The 12,833-nt window shown below is 34.2% G+C and overlaps 1 protein-coding gene across 1 annotated transcript in view; it reads left to right on the top strand.

The window, feature by feature from the left end:
* KLHL28 (kelch-like family member 28) overlaps positions 1 to 7,208 on the top strand; it is a 23,050-nt gene extending 15,842 nt beyond the window's left edge. The window contains exons 2-4 of the mRNA XM_006875439.1: positions 1,195 to 1,638; positions 5,002 to 5,210; positions 6,515 to 7,208. Coding sequence (XP_006875501.1) covers positions 1,195 to 1,638; positions 5,002 to 5,210; positions 6,515 to 6,678 — 817 coding nt within the window. The 3' untranslated portion in view covers positions 6,679 to 7,208. The remainder of the gene's footprint in view (positions 1 to 1,194; positions 1,639 to 5,001; positions 5,211 to 6,514) is intronic.
* Positions 7,209 to 12,833: the final 5,625 nt, after the last annotated feature.

The following is a 12,833-nucleotide window of genomic DNA, read 5'->3' as shown; positions in this document are numbered from 1 at the left end:
TCTTCACACTATGCCTTGATCCATGTATCACAGAGCCCTGATGTTTCAAGGTTGAGCATGCATCACTATTTACCTCTGTCCCACTTAGCCCATGCAAGCCTTGGTGTCCCCCTATTTACCTTGTTCTTCCACCCCCTCCTCCTACACTGAAAATGTTTATATATTAATTAAAAGTGCTTCTGGAGTACAGATTGTTATTGTTCTGTGCTGTTGAGTCGGTTCTGACTCATAGCAACACTGTATAGGGTTTCTTAGGAAGAGCTGGTAGGTTTGAACCATTGATCATTTGGTTAGTCCAGTGCTTATACTCCAGTGTCACACATACAAAAAAGGTGCACAAATACCAAGTTTACAGTTTAGTGAATTATCCCAAAGTCAACATTATAAACCAGTTCAAGAAACAGTATGACCAGATTCCAGAATTCACTTTTAAGCTTTCTTGTAATCTTTCCCCAAAAGAGCTACTGTTCTCATTTCTAACCCAGATAATTGTTTTGTTTTGAAGTTGATATAATTGAAATTGTACAGAATTTATTTTGAGTTTGCCTTCTTGCCTTCCACACTATATGTGTAAGATTCATCCATGTTACATGTTGCTGTAGTTTGCTCATTTTGTTATGTAATATTCTTCTGTATGCTGTGCCACATTGTATCTGTTCTGCTTTTGATAGACAATTGAATTGTTTCTAGATTTTAGCTATTACAGTTAGTGCTGCTGAGAAGGTTGTTGTACATACACATGTGCATACATTTCTCTTGGGTCCATATCTAAGGATGGAGTTGTTATCCATAAGGCACATTACTGTGCTTATTGTAAGAACTTATCCTTCTTTGATAAGTGGTTGTGTTGTGCTGCTGTGAGCATTTCTATGTGTTTGTCCTGGAGTAAAACTGACTGTACTACATCTTTAGTAGTAGATGCAAAGGAACAAAATTGCTGGATCAGAGCATTTGTAGATCTTTAACTTCATTAGATGACATAAAATTGTGTTAATCAAAAGAGTATGCATTCCTTGTTCCATATTTTTGCCAACAATTATCTGACATGAAATTTTTGTCAGTATGGGTGTACAAAGGTTTATTGTGGCTTTGATACGCATGTCCTTGAGTACTAATGTTGTTTAAACCTATTTTTATTTTCTTACACACCATTTTGGTTTTTAAATTTAAATTGTTTTTCTCCTTATTTTTTAGTGTGGAGATGTATTTTCCTCAAAATGATTCTTGGATTGGTTTGGCACCCCTAAACATTCCTCGCTATGAATTTGGAATATGTGTTTTAGACCAAAAAGTTTATGTTATAGGTGGCATTGAAACTAATGTGCGTCCTGGCGTCACTATCAGAAAACATGAAAATTCAGTAGAATGCTGGAATCCTGATACAAATACCTGGACTTCTCTAGAGAGGATGAATGAGAGCCGAAGCACCCTGGGAGTGGTAGTTCTTGCAGGAGAACTTTATGCTTTAGGTGGTTATGATGGACAATCGTATTTACAATCAGTAGAGAAGTATACTCCCAAAATAAGGAAATGGCAACCTGTGGCACCAATGACTACAACAAGAAGTTGTTTTGCTGCAGCTGTATTGGATGGAATGATATATGCCATTGGTGGGTATGGTCCTGCCCACATGAACAGGTATTTAACTTAATAATCACATTACAATGTAGATTTTTTTATATACATGTAGATTTTTCAAAGTAGCATTAACAGTGATTTCTGAGTTTTAAAAATTTATGTGTATGAATGAACTTCCTTTTATAATGTTTAAGTAGCTTTGATAGGCACTTGAGAAATTTAATCTGCTCTATGAGCTTAATTGTCGTCATTTAATTTGGGAATGTAATTCAGCCTAACAAATGAATCCCTCTTATAGTGTATCCAATCATTCACTGTGAATGGATTAAACTTTAAAATTCAGAAACATGAAAATAATAGGAAGCAAGACAACTTTGGAGTCCTCATGTTGCTGTGGGATAAGCACTGGACTGTTAACCACAAGGTTGGTAGTTCAAACCCACCAGCTGCTATTTAGAAACCCTATAATAGGGTAGGAGTCGGTACCGACCCGACGTCACTTAACAAGAGCAACAACAAGGCACCTTAACTTTTGGGTAGCACATAGTCAGTCTTGTAGTTCATTACTTGTTAGAAAAAGGAAATGCATACATGATACTGCAATGCATCATAAATTGAAAGCCTTAAATATTCCTTTCTGGATTCTTATTCTGTTATCATCATGTGTATCTCAGTTTTTCTGGAGGCTTTATTTGAGATTTCTATGTTCTTGAGTCCTGGTGTGGCACTGTAAGATAAACAGTAGACTGCTAACCACAAGATTGGTAGTTTAAACCCACCAGCTGCTCTTTGGAAACCACCCAATACAAGGTCATTATGAGTCAAAACCGACTCAACAGTACTTAGTAACTTAACAACAGCAACAATATTCTAGTGAGTTGGGATCTACTTGGTGGCATTTAACAACAACTCCAAATACAGGAAAATATATATGAGAAAATAAAGTGGCTGCTTATGTGGAAAATTTATCATAATTCCTAACCAGTACTGAAAATTAATATTCCAAAGGTTTTATCTCTTATAGTAACTGTTGTTAAGTGCCATCGAGTCGGTTCCGACCCACAGCGGCCCTGTATAGGGTTTCTGAGGAGTGACTGGTGAGCTTGAATTGCCAACCTTGTAGTTCAAACAGCTTTGCAGTCTGGCGCATTAACCCACAAAGCCACACCAGGACTCCAGTAGTAACTAAGTGGTATGTTTTTTATTGATGATGAGCATTTTAATGAAAAACTGACTTCTTACTGAAAAATAATGGCATAGCCGTGTTTTCATCTATAAATTTTTATTTCTTTTTAAGCGGTATCTTTTTTTTTTTTTATCTTGTATTGCCCTACTGGTTTAAAGGGAAGGGATCCCTGATAACATAGTGGATTATGCATTGGGTTGCTAACCTCAAGATCAACAGTTAAAATCTACCAGCCACTCTACTGGAGAAAGATGAGGCTTTCTGCTCCCATAAAGATTTTTAGTCTCAGAAATACTGTACAGGGTCGCCATGAGATGGAACTGACTCGATGGCATATAGCAGCAGCAGTGCGTCTCTATTTGAAAAGCTGCTGGCAAAAAATTATAAAATAAAATGTTAAGTATTTTAGTTTTGAGATTATGCTCTTAAAGTTTACCTTCTTGCTACGGTTTTAACAACTCTTTTTGCCCAATGATTTGGGCCTAATATTTTTTATTCCAGTGACTTTTCAGAAACATACTGTTATCTAGTCTCTGTTCTGAACTCTAGAGTGATGGCACAGCCCCTCTCATGTGTTTAAGGTTTTTTCACGAAGTTAGATCAGGTCCAGAATAAGCTCAACAAACTTGCCTTTGTTTTCTTTCAGGGCTATGCATAGCGCTAACGGGCTTCCAGAATTATCTAGGGAAGCTTTTTTAGAATTTCTGATTTGATTCAGATGTCCATAATGCAAATGAGAAATACCCAGGAGCCTCTGGAATGCAGACCTTACTTAAACCCCTGAATTCTCCTGCTGAATCACTAATATTTTTATAATTCAACTAGTTTGTATCTACAGTCGTTGCTTTGTAATAAACCATCCTAAATCTTTATGTAAGGGGAAAAAACATTTCTCCTTTCTCTTCATCTTTCTTTTTCCGTAATGGTGTAGAAGCTCCCTGGTCTCCTTAGAAAATACCTATATTCAATTTGTGCTTTTCAGTTTATGGTTTTCAAAGTACAAGGGTGAGTCAAAAATTATCTGCACTCTGGCTATAGAATTTATTTTAATCAACTTTTCCAAAAGACAAATACATAATTTTTTTATATATCTCCTTTGCTTTTCAGTATACTTTGTCCATCTGTCAACAAGCTTTCATATTCCCTTATATAAAAATATTTTAGGCTGAGTTGTGAATGTACTGCTTAAATGTACTTCTTCAACAGAAGAGAATCTTTGTCCTTGATGGGCTGCTTTCAGGTGACCAAACAGGGAAAAGTCCAATGGAAGAAGATCAAGACTAGAGGGAGGATGCTTTAACACCACAAATTTAAGTTTTTGCAGAAAGTCAACAGTGTAGGCAGAGGTTTCTGGGTATGCATTGTCATGCAAGATCACAATGCCCTTGGATAGCAGTCCTCTGAGTTTAATCCAAAGTTTAGGCTACACCCTTTCAGTGAGCATCTCTACAATGAGCACTGTTAATTGTTTAACCTTTTCTAATACTGGGCCTTGAGAATTGCTAAGCATCAGTTTTCCAGCTGATGGTTGACTTTTGAACTTTTTCTTGGTCAGCGATTGAGGATGTTTCCATTCCATTCTTTTCTAAACCCAAATCTGTCGTGGATTATTTCATAGTCAGAACCATGACTGATTTGCCATATAATCAATCCACTGTCACCTGTCTATTCGACAGAATCATTTCACATGCACACTCAATGTTGTTGTCATCAACTGTGGATGTGGATGAGTGTTTTAATATAACCAGAGTGCAGATAATTTCTCACTCATCCTCGTACTTTCAAATGCTTACTTAATTGATTTTATTCCTATTGGAACCCTTTGAGGTTGTACTGTCCCTGTTTTTACAGATGACAGCAAATTACTTATCTAGGAGTACACATAGTAGTAAGACTAGGGTTCATTCAGCTCCAAGTATATAGCAATAGTATTTGACCTAAAGTTTTCTGACTCCAAGTTCTATGACCTTCATAATATATTTGCTGGTTGTACAACATAATGGAATGACACTTGGTTATTGCTGTACCCTCTCCACAAGGAAAACTTTCATCCCTGCAGTCTCAGCAAAATCGAAATATTTAGGACCAATTACTCTTGTTAAAATCTGTGTATTCATATGTGTCTTTAAAACTATCATGCATTTCAAGTTTTTCAGTTATCTAACACATATGCTTTAATAGGAGGAATGGCACAAAGGATCTGTGAATTAATTCTTTCCTCTTGTGTGTATCTGCAGTGTGGAACGTTATGATCCAAGTAAGGACTCCTGGGAGATGGTAGCATCCATGGCAGATAAAAGGATTCACTTTGGCGTGGGTGTCATGTTAGGCTTTATTTTTGTGGTGGGTGGACATAATGGTGTCTCACATTTGTCAAGCATTGAAAGATATGACCCTCACCAAAACCAGTGGACTGTGTGTAGACCAATGAAAGAACCCAGAACAGGTAATAATAGTTTATTATTTTTTAAACACATAGGGCAATACTTTCTTTTAGTGATTGTCTTAGAATGTAATAATAAGGATATTATATCCAGGAAACAGGTGGGTTTTTTTCTGTGTGATGAACTTGAGAGACTAGATAAGATTTTTTAAAAAAATAGATTAATTTACTCTGATTATAATAAGCCAATGTTCATTTTGTTTCTCAAACTTGGAGAACGTATTTTGGGAAAGTCTGTTAATAGAATCTATCTTATAAAAACTTTTCTTTCTTCATATAATATTTCTACTGACTTTTTGAAACTCCCTTGTATGTTCCACTTCACCCCCTAAAAAGCACTTATTAAATTGTTCTGTGTAGGTTGTTTTCGTTTTGTTTTTTCCATTTTTCATCAGCCTTCCATATATTCACTTTCAAATGTCCTGTCTTCCTAAGGGGTATTATTGTTGATATGTGCCATGGAGTCTGTTCCGATGTAAATCTTTATGGGAGCAGAAAGCCTTATCTTTCTCCTGCGGAACAACTGGTAGTTTTGAATTGCTGACCGTGAGATTAGCAGCCCCATTCGTAACCACTATACTAACAGAGTTTAGTTGTAATGAACTATTTCAGTCATTAAACTGTAATTGGTTTCTGTGATGGAGTCCTGGTGTGGTGCTGTGGGTTAATGTGTCAGACTGCAAAGTTGTTTGAACTACAAGGTCGGTGGTTCAAGCTCACCAGCTGCTCCTCGGAAACCCTATACAGGGTCACTATGGGTCGGAATTGACTCGACAGCACTTTACAACAACAAGTTTCTGTGATATCCTTCAGAAGGAAAACATAAATTCATGGTCTAGTATCAATTTGAAATATTTCATCATAACTTGAAAACATGATTAATTGAATGATTTATAGGAAAAAATTGTTAAACATGTAGAAAGATACAGGATAATGCGCTGGACTCAAGGTCCGTTTGAGCTGTAAGGTCAGCGGTTCATATCTACCAGCGTCTCCTAGGAAACCCTATACAGGATTGTTCAAGTCTGAACTGACTCCATGGCACTTAAAAACTACGAAGTTTTAATAGTAGTTTCCTTTATATTGAAGAGTGGAAGGTGGTGGAGGTTAGGCGAGGGAGAATTCAACTTTTGCATTAAGGTTTTCTACTCTGCCCCCACACCTAATGCTATAATGCTATAGTTAATATATTATTGAAATTCAAATCGTTTGATAAAATATTAAAATATATATTTTATTTTTAGTGAGAAAAGGCCTAATTTGTTGTTAATATGTTTATTACCTCTTTTCGATTTTAACTTTCCTAGGAGTTGGTGCTGCAGTAATTGATAACTACCTTTATGTAGTCGGTGGTCACTCAGGATCCTCCTATCTCAACACCGTGCAGAAATATGACCCTATCTCAGATGTGTGGCTGGATTCAGCTGGAATGATATATTGTCGCTGTAACTTTGGATTAACTGCACTTTGACAAGTGTAAACTTGTGGAATAGTATGGTGATGGGACTTACACCACGTGAAATTTGACCAGTTTTCAGAGACCCAAAAGCTGCATTGCTTTCTTTAACTTGACATGGAGACTCAGAATTCTGCTGGTACTTTGTATTGACCCATAGTTATGGTCACTCTTGATTACACAGTAAATAATCAAAAAAACAAAAGGAAAGACCTTGCCAATTGAATCGTTCACTTATTTTTCCTCTAAGACTGGGTTATAGTAGTTTGTTTATAAGTGAACATGTGGAGAAATCCCTGCTGCTTTTTTTGTTTGTTTGTTTGTTTTAAGCTTGCTCTCTCCTTTTTCCTTGGTATGCACCGTGATTTACTAGGATGAAAGATGCTTAGATGCTTGAGTGTATTGAATGACAGAATGGAGTGCTAATACCCTAATGGATGTAAATTCATATGTTTCACATTTTTAAAAACAGATTAAGGGCTGCTTTTTCTTTTGGTATGGTTTAAGGGTTTTAAGTAGCATGCCATCAAAAGTCATCTGGATACTATTCATACGAAATGGGTTTAGTGCTGGGGATAAGTGGTAATAAGCTTGCAAGACAAATGCTTTAATTGCCTTGCTATCTGGGGTCCTGTTTTAAGAAGTCAGATATTTGCTGTTTATGCCCTTTTCAATATGGGCAGATTAATGCTGGATGAATTTAGTTATCATCTATGCTAAGTGTGAATATCGAAAGAATCATATTTCTTTCATAGTTTTTCTTTATTATTACGATAGGCTTCTCAGTGTTGATGTCAGTATTTGAGAAATGTTTAGTACCAGCCTCAGTGTGTATTAATTTTTTTCATATATCCTTATAATAATTTTAATTTTTTAAGTCTCATTGTTTTTCTGTAATTGTCCAGATATAAAAATGGTGCTAATTGTAGGATAGCAAGACTATAACCAAGGTTTTTTTGGTTGTTCAATATGCGATATATGCATGACGTCTTTTGGTAGTGTTGTGTTGTTTTGTTTTGTTTTTTCCCAATTTTATTTACTTGATTTATTTATGCTTATTAAAAATGTTAAATGAGTATGCTAATGTTAACATCCAAAAATCATCTAAATGGTCAATGCTACCCTTTTTATAGTTCCTGAATGGTGATTCAAAGAATCGTTTTTAGTCTTCTTTTTATGCTATATGTTACAGATCCTTAACAAAAATAATATGCATTAAATATAAAGCACTCTAGGAAGTTATGCATTACTTTGTACATTTCTAGGTAACTGAATATTTTACATTTATTGAGGAAAACTGGAACTCGATGTTTACTTGAGTAGTGGTTCTAAACTCAGTTTTACTTTGACTAAAGAAATGATCTTTTAAAGCAGATTTGTTTGCTATAGCCGAGTGACACCTTATTTTAAAGAAGTGATTAATTTATTTCATTTTAGCATGTTTTAGTAAATGTGTGTTAGTCCAAACACATGAACTTGCATTTTATTATAGTTTTGGTACTTGTATTTTTGGTACTCTCGTTGTTTTGTTTTCTTTTTCCTTGCCCACTATTGTAGTCTTTGCAAAGCCAGAATACCTTTTTTCCTAAGAAAAAAAATCATTTCATTAAGTGCCATAATGTTCTAAACTATTATTAAGAAGCCATTTGTAATTATAAAACATAAGGTTTATTTGTTAGCATATGTTATTTCTTGAAAACTATTTGTAGCTGGTCAGTTTGCAGTTTTCCTTGTTCTTTCATAAACTGCCAGTTGTAGATTTGAAAATGTTATAAAACTATGTAAAACCATCTTAATCATAAAAGTAGTGTCATGCTTTGTGACTGTTTGCACAGATTATAAAACCTTGCGAGTGATTTTTAGTCTCTTCTAATTTGAATTTAATAGGAGCACTAATAAAATTGACAGGCTGAATATTTTCTATATTGCTTGTTTAAATAACAATATATAGCAATAACTTTTTAATTTATTTCAATAAATCTGTTTAATAGAAACAAGGTGCACTATTGTAGTTGGCTTAGACTTTATTTAAAGAAAAGCAATTTAAAATAGACTCACCATGTTCTTACTTAGTTTTTAATTCCCAAACTCAATTTTCTTTCTGTATATATCATTGAAATCAATTGCATCTTGTTATACTGTTTTTAGCCCTCTCCCTCCACAAGGTCGGAGAATTTGAAAGAGACTATAGAAAATTTTTATTTTAATTTTTAGAACAGATCTATACTGCACATGTTCTTTTAATTGTTTTACTCATATATTACCCCATCTTTTAAATTAGGATAAACTGTATAATCACTTGGTATAATAGTTCAAAGGCATATGTATTGTTAATTATTTTTTAATAAACTGAAATTCCACCTTGGTGAAAATTAAATGTGAAATATCGTGGACAATATTAGGTACCATATACCAGAGAGCAAATTAAGAAAACCTGTCAAGGCAAGAGGAAAAGCATTAAAAATTTAGAAATATATTTATTTTAGGAATGGTTGACCTACTGTACTCTTCCTAACAACCTGAGCAACTAACATGATAGAGTCTTCTTTTACAGTTTTGTGAGAAGATTCATGATAATACCTGTCTGGCAGATTGTAATTTGAAAGCCGTGTGTTTCTCATGTTAAAGAGAATTAGATTATTTGGTTATAAATTGTCAGGTTTATAGGTATTGAAATGATCCATATTCAGGCAAAGACAGGAAAGCTATGTACAATTGCTCAGAAATATTTTTGGAAAAGAGTGGCAGTGGGAAATAGAATTAGTCTAATCAGTTATAAGATCATTGTTTCTATAATTATGTTATGAAAACTTAATCTATTAGAAATGTTTTGTTATTTAATATTTGTTGGATATATAGCACGAAAATGATTTTCAGTGTAGCTTGAAGGATTTTATGTAAATGCCATATGTTATTGTTAATATTACTTAAATATGTGAATGAATACTGAAAGATAGCAAGTGGTATCAGGTAATAGGAAATGACATTAGATTTTGCAAAGCTATTTTGATAGTTTTACATGTGGAGTGTCTGCTATATGTAGAAGACATTTTGCTCGATTCCAGGGGGCTATAAATAAAAATGTTAACAGTCTTCACTCAGAATAAAATATAGCAGAGAACACCTGTACCTAAATTGTTATGGTGATGAAAGTGCGAATCTAATTCCCTGTCTCCAACAGCATAAGATGTTAAGATTAGAGATTCATTGTATGTATAAACAAATCTTTAGTGTCAATTAGCTTTTGTTGGCATAAAAGGAATTCTGACAAACCTAATGCTTATAGAACTTCAGATTTCCTGGATTTGGTAATCATTTTCTAGTAGAAAAACAAAATTATATAAAGAAGAAAATATCCCATAATATCAAGGCTCTGGCTAGCATTGAGGAATATCTATGTACATATAATACTGTGTTTACTTTTTATTTTGGTGTTGGATTCCTAGTATTGTCACCTAAGTGCTCATTTTCAGGAAAATCAGATTCTACAATAAATTTACTGCTTATGTTTCAATAAACTTGTGATAACCTCTATAACCTCTGTAGTCTGAAAAGATAAGATGTCACATGTCAAATTAACATCCAGTTCTACTTCTTAACCCTTTTTTTTCTTTGTAAACAGCACTTTAATTAGATGTGATTTAATTAGGTGTGATTATTCTGTGGTTGGATATGTATTGGAATTTTCACTTATTGGCATATTGATTCAGTATATTGATACATTTATTTGAAAAGAGTGAGAAATAATATGTTTTAAATAAAATAATAGGTTTACAAGTTTTCTTACTGGTGTGTGAAGTTAGATTTAATAAAATCCAGTTTACATCTCTGCAGAGAGAAAAATTGTTATCCATATTTGTCTTTTATATTACACATATTTGACTAGAAATAATTTATTGTTAATTTTGTCAAGTTATCATGTGTAAGTCCCATTAATTTTAAAATACTAAGCAAAAAGTTCCAAGTTTGCCTTAAACTACAAATGAAATTAAAGAACTGGATGATAATGCCTATATTTTTGCCTTATGAATTATGCTGTGTCATAAACCAGAGATGGTTTTGATTTTAACAGGATTCTGAAATTTTGTAGATGTAGAGTACTGACACGTGTACTCTGTTGTAAAGAATGTGATCTAGTTGTGGATTACTGTTTAAATGTTTTTGTATATGTGTTTTACCTCTCAATACCTTTTTAGCATCAGGGCTTTTATTTTTGTTTACACGGTCAAGTGGCATTTAACTTGTTGAGGCTTGTATTCTTTTGTCTTTTATTTTAAAAGTTTATTGTTGTATACTATTGTGGTAATGATCTGTAATAATTATAGCTAAATTTCATTTACTGTGAAATGTTTAAAATAAATTGGAAAACACGTTTCTTGTGTGTGTGTCATATAATAAATTCATGAGCTGACTCAAGCTAACTTTGTCAATCTCAAATCTTAAGTTATTTTTGGTAGGTAAGTAATGGCCTTGACAGTTGAGGTGAGTGTGCTGTAGCCACTTTTTTACATTCTCATTATTAGATAATAATGAAAACATGTCTTACACTAAATTCTGCCACAGGTTTAGACTTTATGAAACAAGCATTCCTTAGCAAAGCAGGCACAAATTGTCATTGGGGTTAGTAAGCTTGATGAAGTTTTAGCTTTCTGTTCTTTTAGAATCCTTGACCAGCTATATAATAAAGATATACTTGTTAGATAGATACTATCCATAATGGGTTTTTGTTCTGTTTTCATTTGGCAAGCACAATACAAAAACCTGAGAAAAAGATGCCCAACTTTAAATCTGTTTTCTCAAAAACTTAAAATTTTTTCGATGTACGTGAAAACATTCAAGAATATATAATCATTTAAACAACCCAAGGACACATTCTGCAAGCCAGCAGCCTCCTTGCTATGGCTCACAACCTTTCTCTTTCCTTGAGTCTAGAGTCCTCAGCTGCTCTATCTCTCCATGCTGTCACCTCTGCCTACATCTCTGGTCCCACATTCTTCTCATGCTTTTGTGTCTTGATGGTCTAGTAATAGAGTCCTCTATTACTAGAATGTAAGAATAACTACTTCCCCCTTTATGCTAAAAAAACTTCTACCTTTACAGTTGTGATGATCATAATGAGTCATGATAACAATTGCTTACTAATTAATCAAAAGACTCCTATCCCCGTTTTCTTTCACCAGACCCGTCTAGACGAGATAAAAACTACTCAGTGGGAATTCTACCTTCCCATACACACTGAAATTCAAGTCCCTCTTGAAAACTTGTAAGCCAGCCACTTCATGCCTTTATAGTCCTCCCCCACCTCCATTTTAAGCAGCCAATGTCTTAAATTGCCCATCCCTATCAACTCTGTTTACCGAAGGGATCCATAATGTTTTTCAGATTGTTTATTGTTTTAAACTACTCTAGATTATGCCATATCAATATAAATGTAGTTGTTGTATACCATTAAGTTGGTTCTGACTAATAGGGACCCTGTATTGGGTTTCGAGGAGCAGCTGGTGGGTTTGAGCTGCTGACTGGTGGGTAACAGTCCAGTACTTCAGTACTTTAACTATAGCTCCACACCACGTGTGTGTGTGTGTATATATATAGAGAGAGCATCTTTATTTTTTTTCTTGGTTCTTTTTTTTTTCTGAAAATTTTGTTGTTAAGAATATACACAGCAAAGCATACCAATTTAACAATTTCCCCTTGTACCATTTAATGACATTGGTTATATTCTTTAAGTTGTACAACTATTTTCACCCTTTTCTGGGATATCCCTTCCTCATTAACATAAACTTGCTGTAAGTGCCATTGAGTAGGTTCCGACTCATAGTGACGCTGTGTAGGTTTCCTGAGGAGAAGCTGGTGGGTTTGAACTACTAATTTTACAGCTGATGGGGCACAACTCATTATCAGGAGAAACACCTGAAAACATTCATTACTCATTGGAACGTGGAATGTACGGAGTAAGATATGGGAAAATTGAAAGTTATCAAAAATGAAATGGAATGCATAAACATCAGTATCCTAGGCATTAGTGAGCTGAAATGCACTGGTATTGGCCATTGTGAATCTGACAATCATACACTTTACTATACTATACTATACTATACTATACTATACTATACTATACTATACTATACTATACTAATACTATGCTATACTATACTAAATCACACACT

Source organism: Chrysochloris asiatica, unplaced genomic scaffold (genome assembly GCF_000296735.1).
Source record: "Chrysochloris asiatica unplaced genomic scaffold, ChrAsi1.0 scaffold00327, whole genome shotgun sequence".
In the NCBI taxonomy this organism is placed as follows: domain Eukaryota; kingdom Metazoa; phylum Chordata; class Mammalia; order Afrosoricida; family Chrysochloridae; genus Chrysochloris; species Chrysochloris asiatica.
The sequence above is the reverse complement of the archived record's forward strand: the minus strand, read 5'-3'. Positions and strand labels throughout refer to the sequence as shown.